Genomic DNA, 18,293 nt, shown 5'->3' with positions numbered 1-18,293 from the left:
GATCGTTAAAATGCCAAGATCAATACCTGTTGTGATCAGCAAAGACTCTAAGATTTCGTCATCAGTCTTACTGCCAGCCATATCTCTGATTATCTCCTGCTTTGCATGAGCTTGTCCTTCGGTTGACGTTGCAACCATCCAATCTTGAACCGTTTTGTTCGCCATGCTGGGCAGGCTTGACTAATTCCAAGGCAAAGCCTCAAACGAGCACTGTGAGGCAGGTTTATTAGCAAGATTGTTTGGTGAAGTTGATAATATGAATCTAAGAAGGCATTGATAGGGAAGTCAAAGTGTGATTCTTAGATACGCAAGAACAAGATATTTTTGAGTTGAGTAAAGCGGGGGATGAATGACAAGTGGCCAAGGAATCCTGTCAAGGTTTGGAAAGTGTCCAATACAATTATTTGGTAGGGAAGTCATTCATGCAAAGCAGGTAAGATGGTCTTCCATGGTGGAGAATGATGATAGTAGAGCACTCATTTCTGGGCACGTGTAATGTTCGCGCCCGGGAGCGCAATTCAGACTTTTCGGTGATATATAGTCCAGAATTGTCCATGGTATTGCATTTATTTCAAAGGAAGAGTCGCTGAGTTCAAGTGAGAAAGGGAATAACAACTTACAGAGTAATAATGCTAGCCGGCTGCCAGTAAAAGTAAGTTCGTATAGACGTCTATGCTTGGCGCTAGAATATATGTTGCAAAGAGACAATAGAAGCCAATAGCAAGGAGTGTACCAGGTAGATTAAAAGAATGTCCTGGGTGTTGTGCAAGGATCTGGTTGAAAGCAGAAGCAGAGGACGAAGCGGAGATTCATAGGATGGATATCAGAAAATAATTCTGCCACTTCACCGCCCCCTTTCCCGCGAGTGCGATGCTTCTTTAGTAAGTTTAACCGAGTGTGGTGCCCCTCGAAAATTTGCCCCTCGTCTTATCGTTATCGGGAAATTTTCTAAAACTACTTGCGCTTTGTTTTTCAGTCATCCAGGAATAAATACCTTGTCACAAATACCTTGAAGCTGCTTTGGGGGCTGGCTGCACCCCAGGACTTCTGAGTGGTACTCTCCTCAGCTAGTAGTTCTAAAATTGAATCAGACGCGGGTGAAATTCCCTGTCTGTCCTGCTACTCGTACTTATACGCAACCAATTCGATTCCAAAGCGTCCCAACTCCTACGAATTTCGGCCACACGATTTCCACAATGGCATCCAAAGAACCAGCACCTAACTGCAAGGTGTTTCTGGCTGGAACCATAGCCAAGGGACTACTGGCAGAGGTTGCAGAAGGGCTCTCCAAACTTGATACCAAGCCGAAGCTCGTAGGGTTTTTAGCCAATGATGATCCGGCAGCTAGAATGTACGCCGACTGGTCGGCGAAGACATGCATAGAAAAGTAATATATCAGTATTTCTCATACACTTCCGTAAATGATAGGCTAATTTGATATTTTTAGTGGCTTTGATTTTGACCTCCGAATCGTTGGCAAGGAGGAAATCGAAGAGCGCATCCTCGCAGCTAATACCGATTCTACTATTCACGGCATAATCGTCTACTACCCAATCTTTCCACGCCCGTCTGGCCAAGACAGATACATCCAGCAAATTGTTGCTTTAGAAAAGGATGTCGAGGGTCTTTCACATAGATACGTGTTCAACATGTACCAAAACATACGATTTCTGGATCTCCCCACAAACTCGCTCAAGTCAATCTTGCCCTGCACGCCCCTCGCAGTGGTCAAAGTTCTCGAATACTTGCAGATTTACAACTCCATACTTCCCTACGGAAACCGCCTCTTCGGAAAAACAATCACAGTTATCAACCGCAGCGAAGTGGTTGGCCGACCACTTGCCGCTCTTCTAGCGAACGACGGCGCGAAGGTCTTCTCGGTCGACTTGGACGGCGTCCAAATCTTCACGCGGGGTCAGGGAATCAAGAAGTCTCACCACGAGGTCCATGTTCAGGATGAGAGTTTCACAATCAAAGATTGCCTACCAATTAGCGATGTTGTTATTAGCGGGGTGCCCGGGGACAAATACAAGGTGGACCTGAGCCTTGTTCGAGACGGAGCTGTGTGTGTGAATTTCAGCAGTGAGAAGAACTTTGATTCCCCTGCAGTGAAGGAGAAGGCTAGCATCTACATTCCGGCCATTGGAAAGGTCACGATCGCTGTTCTGCTGAGGAATTTACTACGTCTCGTGCAGAACCAAAATGCGGGAAAGAAAGTAGTAGAAGGCGGACAGGAGACATCCAACGGTTCGGTGAGTAATTAGATCGATTGGACTGTGGTGATTAGCTTCTTTTCAGGCTCAACCCAGCTGATGTCTGAAGTAGTGACCAACAGCAAAATAGACTGTGGGGTGACATGACAGCATTTGCGTTTATGGTGTTCCATCAAGTACGTACCCTATTAAATAAAAGCATTGAAGCATTTAGAATTGAAGAATACCCTTTGAATGTATTTCAATCAAGCAATCATCAGCTGTGGCGCATTGGAAGCAGTGGTATAATCATCCAATCCCTATTCAAGAGTGATATACATCTCCCCCATCCCTCCACAAACCTCCATCATTTCTCAATTTAGCTCCCACCCTTCATCCCTCCCCATCTCAAGACGCCGTCGCATTAGCTCCATGAGCCCCATCAAATACCTTTTTAATCCCTCCCGGTGCAAACCAAACATCATAATCCACAGTCTCCTCCCCATTCCCAACACCCCTCCTCGCAACCTTGCTCATGAACAGACTTGTCCCCTCCGCAAAATCCTCCCACGTGGTAACAGAAAGCCACGGCACCCCCTCCCTCTCCACGATCCCAACCTGCGAATCAGTATTACACTCTCGACATCCCTGGACCGCGTAACAAATCGAACATGGCGCCTCGTTCTTCACTGCGTGGCTGAGACGACACCCGAGACGCTTCCAGAGCTTCGCTTCCCGGACGCGGAGAAGGACTGCGCAATGCGTGGCGCTGCAGAGCTTGATGCTTCTAAACAGTGCTGGCGGCTCCGAACCAAGCTTCTTAAGCGCTCTGGGGAGAAATACTAGGTGTTGAGTTCGAAGGTAGAAGATACCGTCGACAATGTAGCCGGTGAGTTTTCTCGTATAGACTGAATTCCCGTCAAAGGATTTGAACGTCCAGGTGCTCAGAAAGCCGTCGATGAAAACCTGAATATCGGCACTTTGAGAGAATGGCGTTGTCGCCCACCGTTCGAGCGATGTTTGTATGAATGGGAAAAGCAGACCGTAAGCTAATGCAGCACCACGGTTTGAGAGCTCGGATCTGTCGCCATTAGAAGACCAGACGATGTATATCTCGGGCTTGTGCAGGGTTTGGCAATAGTGACAGATTGTCATGGCAGCCGGAGCGTCCCGACATAAATCTATGCGAAGCAACTCGATAAGCTTCAATCGTTCTTTTTGTATTTAGAAGGCTGAAATTGCAAATTCGTTCCTTGGAAATTCAAGCTTTTCCAAGTGAAGACTTCTGGAGCAGGGAAATTGAGTCTTGCTATAACCATGTCGCCGAGTTTCGACTTCGTGATTTTTGAACATAGTGCTAGCAAAGCTTCCGAATAACAGGATAAACGCTCTCCAATGAGTTGAAGAAGTCCGTTGGGAAGGGTTTTTAGCCGTCTCAATCCGATTAGATATGGAATTTCCATCCTCTTCGATGCTAGAATTGAGGATGTCGGGGGTTTTTGATTTCGTGCAAAGCTAGGCGCTATATATACCTCCTGGCTATTTTGAGGAAGTATTGGAGGTAAAGGTAGAGTTGATGGCGAGCTAATTTCAATGTTCGCCAGTCCATTGGTGATGAGACTCTGGGGGCCATCTTTGACTTTGTGAATGTGTGTGGTGTGTGCTGGGTTACTTGTTGTTTGTGTTTGCTGTCTGATCGATGTCTGGTGTTTGAGGGAGAAGGGAAAACTTAATCCTGTTTCAATCATTGGAATTTCTAACATCTTTGCTTAGCTTTCATCGAGCATCAGACGTTAGATATCAAGTATCAAGCATCAAAAAGAATCAAGAGAATAAATGAAGATTTCACTGTTGCGAGGTTGTTAGTGTACCACAGTTCGTGAAATAGGGGTCACTACTGTAAGCGAAGCGCGGCTTCACCTATAACACTTCACTATTACACGCCTTAGCCAGCATAGTATTAGTTTGGAATCATGAAACTAAGATTAGAAGCTCTTCAATTTTAATTATATATCTCGGGACTGTGTAGCGATAGATGTAGCGGGCGAAAGTCCTAAGTGTGGAGATAGAAAATCAATGGGAACCCACGCAGGATAGGGCAACTAACTTCTCTCCCACCTAGGCAATTTTCACTAGAAACTGGTAATAAAAGGGGTCAAGTGATATCTTACATTGAGAATATTCGCTTCCCTGAGAATAGTAGAAGAGATGACATGGAAAGAAGAGTAAAGTTCGTTCATTCGTTCATTACTATAGAGAACGCCGCCCAAAACATTAACCGTTGCTTGAGAAAGAACGAGCATGAAATATAAAAAACACATGACATACCCATCTCCAAAGACCCCTCACATCTTCAGCAATCCCTCAATATTACCACTAACCAACGCTCCAACTTTCTCTCCCACAATCCAAGCCCCATCTACATCACTTCCCACCGCCTCCATGTCACCTGTCCACCACAACCCCTCGCCAACTTTGAACTTCCCAAAGCCATCGGTCCTTGGATACAACATAGGGTAAGCGTTCTCAATCTTCTGCGTATAGATTTCTTCTACTCCCTCAGCCCACAGTGTCGCAAGAGTTTCGAGGGGTAGGGGTTTGGAGGAGAAGATTCGGTAGAGAGACGAGTTGTGGATGGAAAAGGGGAGAACTGGAGTGTAGATATTTCGGAGGTGGGTGATTTCGTGTATGCCGCTTATATCTTGTGGGGAATTGGATGATTGAATAGGGAGGATTTGAGAGGGTAAGGAGGTAGAGTCGCCGAATCTGGAAGAGTCGAGCTTCGACGTTGAAGAGACGAGAGTAATCCAAAGGGAGTGGTAAATGATCTGCTCCTGCGCCTCTGCTTCATCTGCGGATAGGAGCGAGCTCGTGTTCCAAGGTGCTGCGAGGATGACTTTGTCAAAGACCTCGTAGGCCATCTCTTTTTTGCCCGTGCCGTTGAGTTCGAGAATCCAAGCTTCTTTGCTCTCTTGTATAGATTCCTTCTTCAAACTGGTGATTTTGGTATCGAGTCTGACTTTGGCTTTACTTTCGCCGAGGAACTTCTCCAAGACGTCCACGAGCCTACCGCCTTGCCCTTCAACACAAAACCCCTCGTCTTCTCTCTCCAGGGCCATCGATAGCGCCAAATCGCTCATCTCTTCCACCTCACAACCACTCTGCCTTCTAACCTGCGCTCGCAAGATATCCCGCACATAATCGCCTTCAACACCATTCTTCTCCAACCTCTCTTCTGCACTCAAACTTACTGCTCCACTCACGCTCCTTCCAGAGATCCAGTCACCTAGCCCCTTAAACTCGTCGCCTTTGTTCAAGAACGATTTCCATCCCTTCATAGTCCCCGTGGGCAAGTCCCCAGCCCTCCAAAAGCTCGCTCCATACTTCCAAACCAGCTTCGCCCACAACTCCCACCCGATCTCCACCCTCGGTCTCTTCATCTCAGTAACCATACTCCCACCATCCCAAAACCCAACACTATCCTTCTTCCCTGCCACCGATTTCGCCCCATTCATCCCAAACTTCACACCGAGACCCGAGCTCGCTCGCTTGGCAAAAAGCCGATTATGTCCCAAACAACCACCCGCGACATCCTCCGCATGCACAGCTATCCCGAATTCCTGACTCGGAGAGAGTACCATCCTCCCACCTATCTTGTCTGACTGTTCAAAAACCGTGATATTAACCCTAACATCCTTCCTGCCCTCAAAGCGTTTCGCAAGTGTGTACGCAGTGCTGATACCAGCGGGACTGCAAGTTCGAGAATTAGCATTCATTGAATTCATTATCCGGTCAAGTCCTGAACAAAAAACGAGATAATATGTACATACCCAGCGCCTATAACAGCTATACTCTCCTCCCGCACTGTCGGCGCAGGAGCCGTGGGCGGAGAAGCGAACCATGCATTCCAGCCCGTGATAAGCAGTAACAAAAGACCGAGCGAGCATGTGAGAACCAACATATCGGATATGAAAGTCATAATTATATCACGCCATATTATTTGCCGGTTGGGGATGGTTGTAAATGCTTCAACATCCTCGACAGCATCCCGTTGGATGAGGGGTGATCGTTCTGTGTAGGCAGGCGGGGGAGAGCTGCTTCTGGAAGTGTGGTTTTTGGACATTTCGTTGAAGTGAAGATCGTAGAGGAAGAGGAAGAATTGAAATAGGTGCGAGAAGTCATGTTGGAATAAGAGGAGAGACAGGTGCGAGCGAGGCTGTGGATGAGGGGTTGCAGATGAGGTCTAGCGAGTTGGTTGGTTAGGCGTTTTTTGTGCGACGAAGCCTACTTATAAGAAAATGCGAATGCATGAAACGCAGGCCAATTCAGTAGCCGTGAGGTTGCATGACAGGTTATTAAAACGCATTTCTCTTGGTGGGTCTTTGCAAATCCAAAAACACGCTGAAGTTGGAAATATAATTTTTGTGGATTCTTTTGCTCTTCAAGGGTCATAACCTTGCAATGCCATCTAAGCTATGCATCTTAACTCCATAGCCCCAAATTCAAGATTCTTGATCATTGCTTTTCATACACAATCTATTCGTCGGTCTCCTCAACCTCCTCAATGACCTCACCCTCGCCATCATCCTCGAAAGAGCCAGCAGGGACCTCGTACAGCCTCAAGATCTGCTTGTTGGGATCCTTGACCAAGACGTACTTACCCTCTTCGCGCTTGAGACACATGTCGGCGATGGTGCGAACAATACCCCATCCATTAGAAAGGCTCAGGTTCATTTGAGAGGCAAAATCTCTTGGCTTCCAGCCCACAACTCCCAAGACAACGTGCTTATCGTTTGTCTTTGGGTTTGCGCGAGAAACGAATCTAGAAATGTTAGTAAAAGTTAACCTCGTTTGAGTAGAGCAACATACCCAAGCTTCATGACATCCGCACGAGCCATGATACTCTGAACAGTCCATCTAGCAAGCTTGCAGCTGTTGTTCTTCATTTCCGTAGCCACAACAGCACCACGCTGACTGACCAGCTTGGTTCTCCAATCCAGAGCACCTCCACTTCCTTGAGCTTTGTGATCAAACTCGTTCAAAGCCTTGACTGTGATGTATTGATCCTCACCACTGATGGCGTTCTTCTGAACTGCATCGAGCTCGGTTCGGACAATCAAGTGAACTGGATCCTCATCATTGAGCGAAAGATCAAAGCGGCGGTATTTGTAAGCCTTGCTAGCAGCTGGCTCGGTCTCTTCGGCGGGGTTGTAGAAGGGGTTCTCGTGGGACATCTCAACCTTCTGGTTCTCATTCTCCACCATGACTTGGTTTGCAAAGTTGTGGTTGATGTAAGTAGCTTCGTCAGCCAGCGCACTAGGTTGGTTGATGGCATCCTTACTGCCTTCAGACGCATCCATAGGGGCATCGGCTGCATTTTCGTTGACGGTGACCATGTCGAGTGTAGCATTGTCTCTCTTGTCGAGGAACACCTTGTTGCCTTGTCGAACGATGACAATATCCCAAGGATAAACGGATCGGGGCGAGCACATAAGCATAGAAAGAATGCTGTCTGTTGCAAAAATAGTAGCCTCATCTTTCTCAGCGAGCTCTTGGATGACAGGGTCGGAGGAGGTAGTGACGTTGTAGGCAGCCCGGTCAACGACACTCAACTTGCGTTCTGCAGTCTTAACGGCCTGCTTGTCGTATGATCGATCGTAATAGTAAAGGAAACCGTAGCTGTCAATATCTTCTCCGTCGTCGGTATCCAAGTTCAATTTAGCAAGACGGTTGAAATCGATCTCCTCCAACATCTTCCAATCAGGCTTAATATTGACCGATGCATCCCTATTGCGTTGCGGCTTATCATAGTCTTTCCATCCGAATCGTCGTCCCCCACGCGCACCACCTCGGCCTCCTCTGTTATCGTAGTTGTTGTATCCTTGTTGGCCACCTCGTCCTCCAACTCTCTGGAACTGTCCGCGCCCGCCTCGCGTATCGGTTCCTCGCCCACCACGTTGGCCCCGTCCTCCTCGACCGAAGGCTCCACCACGTCCAAACCTTGTCTTTGTCGAATCGCGAGTATTGCTGACGACGGAGAAAGAAGATTCGTCTTCCGCAACCTGGACAGCGAAAAGCGAAGATGTGCCAGCGCCGTAGACTTGTTGATCTACTCTAAAAGTCAGTCCTTTTCTCGCCCCGTCATATTTGTTCGAGTAGTAATATATGGCAGTTTAAATATGAGGCATAAGATCAAACCTCTGTAGTTTCTTTGATATTGTTGTCTCCCACCTCTGCCATCTCGTCCATCCTTGCCCTCGGTGGTCCAGTCTGCCATGCGACCCAATTTGTCGCCTTTGGAGTAGGGAGCATAGGGAACTCCGTTCAAAGTCGTTTCTGTTGAAGTTGGGGGGCCCCATGAGTCGCCCGACGGAAGGGCCGCAATTATATCTGAGAGAGATAGTGATGCCATGATTGCGGTTTGTTGTGAGGGGGAAGTTGCGAATTTCGTTGACGGCGCTCTCAAATTTGATTTTCTGTGGGAGTAGGCGCGGGGCAAAGCCGCAACCATCCCTGCACTATGTACTAATCACGTGCTGACATATACCAGGGACGAAATTTGATATATGAGAAGCAAGGGTTTGAGAATTGGGGAGTTTCTAATATCATTGAATTGAATGTGCTAATCGGGTTTTACACTTATTAAACAAGTAAGTCGTCAAGGGACCTTGTACAATTTCAAACAGATCCAAAGTCCAAAATCATTACTCAACCACCAAATCACATGCAGGTACTATAGGTGCACTGCCCTCAATAGACCATATCAAGTTCTGACTTGACATTGAATACGCTTGCTAACACGTCGCGAACCTCGAATTCTTCTAGCACGGCACCAAAGCTGGAGAGAGTCAGCAAGTTTGTAGGTGAAGAGCAGGACAAACTCACCCATAGCACCTAATCTTCGTCTTCAGCTCGTGGGACATTCTTTCAAAGTCTTCAAGTTTCAATTCGGCAAACCGGGGGTGGCTTAACACCATACCCCACGCCATAACAGGGGTAATCTCTCCATCGAGGTCAAGTCTCTTGCTCAAGTCTAGCAAATTCGATAGATCCGATTTCGACAGATCCCAAGTCTTTTGTGCATCTCCATTCTGTCTGGGACCATGTCCAAACGGGATTTCGGATTCTGGTTCTGGTGCCGGAGGGCATGAAGCCATCAGAGCATGACCGCAAAATTCGCCCTCTGATTCACTGGCTCGCTCAACGAGGAACTGCAGATGATCCATGCAGGGCCGTTCGAGACTACGTCGAAATTGTCGTCAGTTAATGCGGGGGAGGCGACATGTAAGCTCTTGAAGGATCGGCGTACGTTAAGACGAAATCAATGCCAGCTTGATCATAGTCAACTCCTGTCTGAACCTGTTGTTGCGCCATGCTGCGACCATTGTTGCCGTTCATTGGGACGTTTGAGGGTGATGGGTTTTGACGTTGAGGATTTGAATTCGATGAGTTCGTCAATGGAGGGCTATAGCCTTGAGATCCTGGGCCATAGGATCCTGATATGCTGCCACTGGAAGTATAGCCAGCGCTAGTGGGTAGGGCCAACTCATCAACACCACCACTACCGCTCCAGGGGATGCCGTGCTTGGCAAGGAGCTGCTTCAATTGGCGGTTCTCTTCGGCTAGGCTGTCTTTATTCCGTGTCACCAGGCTGAAGTTTTCTTTCAGGCGGAGGACTTCTTGCTCGAGGGCTTTGATATATAGCTCCTTTCTTTCACGATGCGTGCTATTTGACATCAGTAATGTAAATATCGATGCATGGGAGCGAATCTCTTACCGCTGGGCCTGGCGATTCAATTCCTGCCTCCTGGTGAGAGCGGGCTTAGCATCAGGTTTAGGGCCTCTTCTTTTCGGTGGCTGTCCATCAACTAAATAATCGTCAGCACTCCCGAGTCGGCATCAAATGCAAATTAAACGTACCCCGAGTGCTTTTCTTTTCTGTCAGGTTCTTCAGAAACCCCAAACTCATTGAGAGAGGGCTACCTCCTTTGCCGTTATCTGACTGGCCACTGCTTCCATATCCACTTCCACTCAATTTATTGCCGTATTGGTCGACGGGGGATGCTAAAGACATGGCTGCAGGCTCTGGCTGGAGAGTAGGTTGAAGCACGGCCAGGTATCGTGCACGAAAGGCGTTTTTTGATCTGCTCGGTCACCGATTAGCCTTGCCATGGCACATTGTTTCAACGTGGAACGATGTAGGTTGGTTTGACGAAACACCTTTCTGGAGAGCGATTCGCAGCGTATCTAGAGCTGTGACTTACCCAAGAGTGTGGACCTGCTTGAAGCTAGGTTTTGGGTTGTGGGTTGTGGGGAATCACTGTTATGCGGGGGGGGGTGAGGTATTTGGAATTGAAAAGTGCGTAAGCCTGGCTGAAAGGCTTGACCGCCACTGGGTTAGACAAGCTATTGCGCGATGGAAAGGTAGGTAACGTTGAAGAGACAAGTCTCTGGGTATTGAGTATATGGATTGCAGGCTGTATGAGGATCAAGCTTTGCGATTGAGTGTTGAATCTAGAGTAGATGCGGGAGATGTCGCACTAAAGTAGAGGTGAGGTTAGGAAATGGCTGAAGTAAGGCAAGTCCGGGAGTAATGGGCTCAAGTGGGGCTGTGCCGATGGGATGGATCCAGCAGCGACAACGTCCCGTTCACCAGCTGCTCAGTGCCCTCAGAATCTCAAGAGTTTAGATACAGTACGAAATACGTAGGTGATTTTTACGATATGCAGGGCATGCTTATTAAGAACTTAACAACATACAGGGTAAAGAAGGGGAGCCACCATAGACACGCAATACTTCATGGGAGAAGCCAATAATACATTCACACAACGATGCATGTGAGCTGAGCTGAGCACTGAGCACTGAGCAGAGTTGAAGATTACTTCGTATCTTATAATATTACTACGTAAGTTAAAGTATAGGTAACTTTCCGAGGGCTATGATAGACCCAATGGAGATCTTACTTATTAAAATGATATAAAATTAAACTCTGAGTACTGTTGAGTACGAATACATACTACCTACCTAGGTAGGTACTTATGTACCTATACCCTAGGGTTCTACTGTAACAACTGCCGGAGACGGCGAGGTCAATCTCCGACATATAATTTATATGATCGTAATATAAGTCTTTACACATCCTAGAAGTTCGGATTACGGAGTACGGTACCTCGTATCGTCATGCTTCACAAAATATGGTTTAAACGCATCACCACAATCGTGACTTCGGCCGAACTGGTCCATCAGTCCCCTAGGTGCTGACCGTACTACGGTACTTTATTCTGTCAGGCACAGGCCGTCGGGAAGGATGAATCCCGTGGGGCTGGACCTGGCTGTACAGGGGGTGAATAACGTACATAGGTAGTGGGGCATAAGTTTGTGTTTCCGGGCGTCTTCTTCTGACCGTCCGTTACGAGTACCAGTCTTTCTTCCCTGTCTGTCTACCCCTCACCCAAATATTCACATGGCTATCGCCGACTTCTTCATCACCTTGCGAGGTATATTGATTATCGCACCATGGACTATCGAACTGATTCTTATGGACCTGATCATCTCAGCCCTCCTCCCCGTTAGCTACTTCTTCCCCAACTTCGTCTACAATGCCTCGTCCTTCGTCGCCTTCACCTGCTGGAACTGGATCCAATGCATATTTGAGATCTTCAACGGCGGCAAGATCTCGATCTCTGGCGACGTGCTACCAGAGGGTGAGTCCGCCATTGTTATTGCAAACCATGTCAGCTGGACCGACTTTTACATGATACAAGCCTTGGCTGTTCGTGCGGGCATGCTAGGAAGATGTCGCTGGTTCTCCAAGATAGAGCTCCGATGGGTTCCATTGCTGGGCTGGGGTATCTGGGGTATGGGCATGCCTATGGTTAGTAGGAATTGGTTGAAAGACAGGGCGGAGCTGGATAGGGTATTTGCGGGCGTGGTAGTCAAGAAATGGCCTACATGTGAGTGCAAGACCGTCTGCAGAGATACAAATACTAATTGCTACAGGGCTCATCAGTTTCACTGAGGGCACGCGATTCACACCGAAGAAATACGAGGAAGCAAAGGTGTGGTGCAAGGGGAATGGTCGACCAATTCCGAAACATCTACTTTACCCAAGAACGAAGGGCTTTGTCACGACAGTACAACATCTAAGAAAGGCAGAGCATATGAAGGCCGTTTACGATATGACGATCGCTTACGAGCACCACCACAAATTTCTACAGGCGCCTACAATATGGGAATCTATCTGTTGTGGAGATTTGAGTGGCAAGAGGGGATACAAGTTCCACGTGGACGTAAAGAGGATACCGTTAGACGAACTCCCAGAAGATGATGCGGGATTGTCAAAATGGTTGGAAACACGTTGGATAGAGAAAGGGGAGTTTCTGGAGGCGAAGCGAGAAGAATGGGCGAGGAGTTGATGTTGACGGAGTAAATGCGCTTCGGCGGCAGGCGTTCCTTTAAGGAACGACATGTCTCACTTCTCACTGCCAAATGCAGACAGTAGAGAACATCGATGGTTTTAAACGACAGATTCTTTGTTCCAAACCCGTTGTTTTTCCCGATATCCAAAATGCTCTGGTCAAACAAAGGGCTCGCACCCAACCTCATTAATATCTTGGATCACCACAAGATTGAATCACTACCATACCAAAACCCCAAACGTGAGTCCTTCAAACATCCTAGAGCATCTCACCAATCACAACACCAAACAAATGCCAAAAATGCCTTTCCACTCCTCCAAATTCCAATCTCGCCTCATGGACACGGCCTTCGACTCCGAATACCTCGACCTCCCCTCCCCCTTCCACGCCTCCCCCGCCACCTCCACCCCTTCCTCTACCTCTACCTCCACCTCCACCTCCTCCTGGTACAAGCCTTTCCCCTTCTCCCTCTCCACCATTCCTGAGCACAGCGAAGACCCCGACGAAGGCCTGCTAGCGCACGACTGGGGCGTGCAGGAAAGCCGCGTGCGGCGGCGGAAGAGAATGCGCATGGCGGTTGAGGTCACGGCGCTGTTTTTGGCTGCCGTGATGTTGGGCGTTCTGGTGGTGGTGTGTGCGAGGATGGGTATGGATATGGGGAGGGGCGTTGTGGATCGTGTTGGGGGTGGACATTGAGTTGTGTGTGTATCTACAGTAATCAAGATAGGTTGATGAATCGGAGTATAATCTACTTTTCAGTTTGTCGAACAAATGCGTAGACTGGAGTGGGAGTGCAGAGCTTCCTGTGCTTTCCATATATCCAACCCAATCCTGCTGAATATTCGCAAACTTGATATCACTTTCCTACTTTCCAAAGCTATCATACATACGATTCATTCCTTAGCGCCCTTGAGTTTCCCACCTATGCATTCATTGCAACTGCAATTAAAGTTTGATATCAATCCCTAGCGCGGATGCTGCAGCCTTTCCATCTTTGGTAATAAATATATCTTCATCTGATCATTTAAGCTTTTGCCAAAACCTTATTTCAACGACATCTTGGTGCGACGTGCAACGAATAATTGGAATATACTTGCCTATCTGGGGACCTAGCCAGCGGTGAATTGTGGGAGTATGGTCGGCGGTGGGAGGTGGATGTTAAGGGGGGAGTGAATTGTTGATTGTTTAAGCGAGAGACAACCATCATAAGGTAACGAGGGCAAGTTGCACAGCAAGTAAAGATCAAGCTGTCGAATTTGCGACAAGTAGAGACAATGTTACGAGGGTCGTACAAAAAGACGGAATTCGATATTGATTTCGATCCAATTGAACGCGCCGTCCACAAAGGGTGGGAATACTATGCTGTCTGGCATCGATCCCTCCCCGTTCTCATACCCGGGTCTTCGGTGTCCACGCTCTTACAACACCATCCTCACCTCCCGTGCTCTCGGAATCGCTCTCATTCTTACTACACCAAACATCAGTAACTGCAACCCAAACACCTGCTAGCAATACTTACGCATCTCTCCTCTGCAGCACCACAGCAACCGTCAGCGTCACAGCCGCACAAACAATTAACCCCACCGTAACCGAATTCCCCAGCATAAACCTCGGCGCCTTCGTCGTGTTATACGTCAGCAGCGGGATCCACGCATTAAAAGCATAAGCCACCGAATTCGTCGTGCCTAGGATGAACTTCCTCTCCAGCGTATCGCCGGCGCACATTTCATTCACCATGGTGAGGAATATGGGACCAGAGCCTTGCGCAAAGCCCGTTAGGTAGAAGGAAGCCCATTTCAGGCCGAAGGGGACGCCGTCCCAGATTGCGAGGTTGAGGGCCGCGAAGAGGCAGACGGTGAGTGAGAAGTAGACGATGGGAGCGCGGAGTTGCAGGGCGTCGGATGTCCAGCCGTAGGAGAGGGTGGTGACGATTGTGATGGCGTTTATTACCGTGGGGTAGGTGTTGACTTGGGGGACCGAGTAGTGTTTGAGGGATTTGAGCCAGAGGTTCATGTATAGTCCGATGTTTTCGCTGCAGATGAAGAACCTACGGAGTTCAGTATGGGTGGACCTCTCAATGAGGACCTGACTCACGTGTAGTATGTTGTGTAGACCCAGAAATGCCACTTCCAGAGGACTCTCCTGATGCCGACCCAGGTGAAAGGCTCGTCTTGCCCTTTTCCTGCATCTATCATTCGTTGCCGAGCCAATTGTTTCTCTTCTTGGGTTAACCAACGTACCCGAGTGTTGCTTGGAAGGTCCGGAAGGGCATAATATGCTAAGAAGAAATTAGCATCCAGCTTTCCCTTCAAGTGTAGAAACAAACCCCACAAGGCCATGGGAAAAGTGATGATCCCGTCAAAGATGAACAACCATCTCCAGCCCTCCAAACCACCGGTTCCATTCATACCCTTATACAGCGCAGCCTGTAAATACCCACTGAACATCGACCCCACAAACGCAGAAGCGAAGAAGATAGAAGCCCGTTTAGCCAGCTCTCTTTTCGTATACCACCCTCCCAGAATCGTATGAACAGCAGGATAGAATGTTCCTTCCGCGAACCCTACGAAAAATCGGCAGGCGTAAAGATGATGAGGAGTTTTTACAGCAGCAGTTGCAAATGTGACCAGAACCCAGATCAACTCCCAGGTTGGACACCAGATGGAAGGCCGAATACGAGTGATGATTATTTGAGAAGGGATTTGGCTTAGCACGTAACCAATTGTCCACATTGTAGTGAAGGTTTGGTATTCATTTCCCACGACATGGAGGTCCTCTTTCATGCCGGAAACGTAGGCGTTTGAGACATTGTTGGAGTTGAGATTCTTGGAGAAATAGGTAAAGCCTGCCCATGTGCTGTTTATGCTGTTAGCGAAGCTTAAGGAATAAGAAAGATAATTCGCACAGTATGAATATGTCAAGTTTGAAGATTAATCTCCGCTCTTCTGGTGAGCGGTCCAAGCTGTCCCATACTATCTCTCGAATTCGAAGCCGGAGAGACGTCTTCTTAGATGATGGAGATAGTGAGCTGGAGTCAGGAGTTGTGGCCTCAGCTTGGATGCCATTCTTTTGGATACTATGAGACATTTCAGCAAAAGCTATCGAGTTCCTGAGGTTGGAGTGGAAGGTACCGCTGCCGTGGTTCTTAGATGTACTCGATCTGCATCTCAGAACCTTGTTCGACGACAGTCTCTCGAGCACGCTCCTGCAAGCATTAATGGCAACATCTTGATTGCATGAGTAGAAAGTGGAGAATAGATACGAAGCATATAGATGGTCGAGCATTTGCATGATAAATGTACATAAGTCACGTGGATATGGACTTAGATTTGAGCTTCTTACGACAAGACTTCTTGGTTCATATAACACTAGCGCTGGGTGCAGAGTACGAACCGGACAGAAGAACCAATAGAGCCTTTGAAATTGCGATAATTCTCGTTTGTGTTCTGATGAGGTGCTTTGGATGTTATAAGACGTGCTCAAATAATCAACCGAATCGTTATTCACATCCCACTTTCAGTGAAGTTGCCCATGGGATTTGGATTCTAGGTGGAATATGATTTGGTCAGTGCGGGGTGATCAACTAGCCAGATACAGGTACAAGGCATATTTGTCTTAATTCAAAACGTCCGATTTCCATCTCCATTAAAAATTCAGAATCGACCATTTCAAATTCAAATGTACTGAATAGACACAATGGCCCCGACTACGTCATCGAAAGAACTTCCAGACTATAGATATCCTAAGCAAACCAACGAGAAACGTGAGAAGTCTGAATCGATCTCTTGACTTCCCGAAACTCAATGCTGACTGCACAAAACAGTTGAGTGGGCCGATCTCGAAGCTTTAGACATCTCAAAACTTGAACAACCCGGCGGCAAGGAAGCTTTAGCCACTCAAGTCCTAAATTTCATCGACAAAAATGGTAGACTCTCCTTTGGCATATCCTACCGCTAGTTAAAATCTCACAAACTCCAGGCTTCTTCTATGTCACCGGGCACGGCCTCTCGGACGAGCAAATTAGACGCCAATATGCGCTTGCAAATGAGCTTTTTGAGCTCCCATTAGAAGAAAAGACCAAGTATCTTGCCAATACAGCAGCTGGCGACTTCCGCGGGTACAAAGCAAAGGCAACGGGAAAACTTGCGGGCAAAGACAATGACGAAAGATATAACATTCCCAAATTTACGCCAGAACATGAACGTCCTCATCCTGAAATAATCCTAGATCATTACAAAGAGATCAGAGACTTTTCCCTCGTTCGTAACCTGGCAGCGTTATGTGTCCACATTATTCATGGTTCGTTAACAGACAATAGCACATCCACAACAAGATCCTTCTTCCGCTGCTCAAAATATTCGCTTTTGCTTTGGAGATCGACGAAGACTATTTCGTCAACCGACACCGATATGATGCTGAAGGTCTGGAGTACCTCAGATACATGAAATACCACCCGGATCCAAAAGATCTCTGGGCTATCGGGCACACGGATTACAACACCCTCACCTTTCTCTTCCACCAACCAGTCGCCGGTCTGCAAGTCCAAACCAAAGAGGGCTGGAGATACGTACGTTCCAAGGAAGACTCAATAATCGTCAACGTCGCCGATGCACTTGAGTTCCTCAGTGGCGGATATCTCAAGTCGACCGTGCATCGGGTCATCCGACCACCGCCAGACCAGGCTGAGAAGCCAAGACTGAGCTTAATTTATTTTGCAAGGCCAGAGGCGGCGATCAAGCTGGAGCCAGTGAAAAGTCCGTTGCTTGAGAGGTTGGGCTTGCAGAAGGAGACTGAGGGGGGTGTTGCCAGTGTCACTGCTGAAGAGTGGGCTAGAGCGAGGATCGCGAAGGATCATCGATTTCGGGCTGGCCTTGCGAAGACGAGAGAGACTGAGATAATTGCTGGAGTGCATCAGAAGTATTATGACTAGTAGCCAGATTCACAGTCTAATTGTACACTTTCTAACTTGCCATTTGTTTGGTGTTTGTGTGAGACACTGGCAAATTTCGTTGTGGAAATCTCGGGCTCGGGATCCTCAAGCCACTGGAGGTTTAGCGACCTAGCCCCTGAAAACGATATACACTCCACTATTACCTCGTTAAGCGAGTAATAGGGGCAGAACCCCCCTTCCCTTGTTGGAATTGGTTAACACTATCACTGGGATTATTTACTTAGTTATTAATACCAGCAACCTTCGAAGTTTTAATGATTAATAGATATGCCGCCATTCCCACCAGCGTCTTAAGTGCCTCGTTTAATAACCTGCCTCAGTCTCGAATCTCGGCATTCAAGGCTGTTGAGCACGGTAAGGTATAGTACGCTGGTAGCGTGACAGGGAGTATTGTTTAACGCGTTTGTGATTTTGACAGAAAACTAGTCAAAGGCTATGGCTAGGCGTGAAGGTACTCATGTACTTAATGTGATGGATACATGTATGCCTTAAGTCCACCCAATGTAATCAATCCATCCATCCCAAACAAAATCAAAGCTTTCAGTTTTGATCGATTTCCTGGAGTCAACCTTCAAGCATCATCAGAATCCTCTTCATCTTCCTCTCCCTCCACCTCTTCTACCTCCACCTCCTCAAATACATCTCTGTTCAACTCATCCTCCTCGTCCGATTCAGGTGTTTCCATCTTAGCCTTCCTACCCCTACCCCTACCCCTACCCCTCCCCCTCCCCA

The 18,293-nt window shown here is 47.7% G+C and overlaps 6 protein-coding genes across 6 annotated transcripts; 3 read left to right on the top strand and 3 right to left on the bottom strand.

Annotated features, from left to right (window-relative positions):
- Window positions 1-1,091: 1,091 nt before the first annotated feature.
- On the top strand, window positions 1,092-2,264 carry mtd1 (Methylenetetrahydrofolate dehydrogenase [NAD(+)]; the record flags this gene model as incomplete). Its single annotated transcript, XM_031150167.1, has 2 exons — window positions 1,092-1,387; window positions 1,448-2,264. Coding segments are annotated over 2 exons (1,113 nt in total), but the record flags the coding sequence as incomplete, so codon positions are not given.
- Window positions 2,265-6,728: 4,464 nt separating this feature from the next.
- LHYA1_G005217 (Eukaryotic translation initiation factor 3 subunit D) lies at window positions 6,729-8,604 on the bottom strand (the record flags this gene model as incomplete). Its single annotated transcript, XM_031150166.1, has 3 exons — window positions 6,729-7,014; window positions 7,062-8,301; window positions 8,391-8,604. 3 exons carry the CDS (start codon window positions 8,602-8,604, stop codon window positions 6,729-6,731), a joined length of 1,740 nt encoding a protein of 579 aa, XP_031004689.1.
- Window positions 8,605-8,942: 338 nt separating this feature from the next.
- On the bottom strand, window positions 8,943-10,266 carry LHYA1_G005216 (uncharacterized protein; the record flags this gene model as incomplete). Its single annotated transcript, XM_031150165.1, has 5 exons — window positions 8,943-9,030; window positions 9,078-9,434; window positions 9,502-9,918; window positions 9,970-10,060; window positions 10,113-10,266. The coding sequence occupies 5 exons, from the start codon at window positions 10,264-10,266 to the stop codon at window positions 8,943-8,945; spliced, it is 1,107 nt and encodes a 368-aa protein (XP_031004688.1).
- A 1,389-nt stretch (window positions 10,267-11,655) lies between these two features.
- Window positions 11,656-12,607, top strand: AGPAT4 (1-acyl-sn-glycerol-3-phosphate acyltransferase delta; the record flags this gene model as incomplete). Its single annotated transcript, XM_031150164.1, has 2 exons — window positions 11,656-12,145; window positions 12,192-12,607. The coding sequence occupies 2 exons, from the start codon at window positions 11,656-11,658 to the stop codon at window positions 12,605-12,607; spliced, it is 906 nt and encodes a 301-aa protein (XP_031004691.1).
- A 1,392-nt stretch (window positions 12,608-13,999) lies between these two features.
- Window positions 14,000-15,697, bottom strand: liz1_6 (Pantothenate transporter; the record flags this gene model as incomplete). Its single annotated transcript, XM_031150163.1, has 4 exons — window positions 14,000-14,078; window positions 14,130-14,657; window positions 14,705-15,475; window positions 15,516-15,697. The coding sequence occupies 4 exons, from the start codon at window positions 15,695-15,697 to the stop codon at window positions 14,000-14,002; spliced, it is 1,560 nt and encodes a 519-aa protein (XP_031004690.1).
- A 609-nt stretch (window positions 15,698-16,306) lies between these two features.
- On the top strand, window positions 16,307-17,540 carry LHYA1_G005213 (UPF0676 protein; the record flags this gene model as incomplete). The annotated part of the gene is made up of 4 exons (XM_031150162.1): window positions 16,307-16,373; window positions 16,434-16,535; window positions 16,589-16,869; window positions 16,929-17,540. The coding sequence occupies 4 exons, from the start codon at window positions 16,307-16,309 to the stop codon at window positions 17,538-17,540; spliced, it is 1,062 nt and encodes a 353-aa protein (XP_031004687.1).
- Window positions 17,541-18,293: the final 753 nt, after the last annotated feature.

Source organism: Lachnellula hyalina, assembly GCF_007821495.1.
Source record: "Lachnellula hyalina strain CBS 185.66 chromosome Unknown contig00082, whole genome shotgun sequence".
NCBI lineage: Eukaryota > Fungi > Ascomycota > Leotiomycetes > Helotiales > Lachnaceae > Lachnellula > Lachnellula hyalina.
Note: the sequence above shows the minus strand (reverse complement) of the source record. Positions and strands in the feature narration are given on the sequence as shown.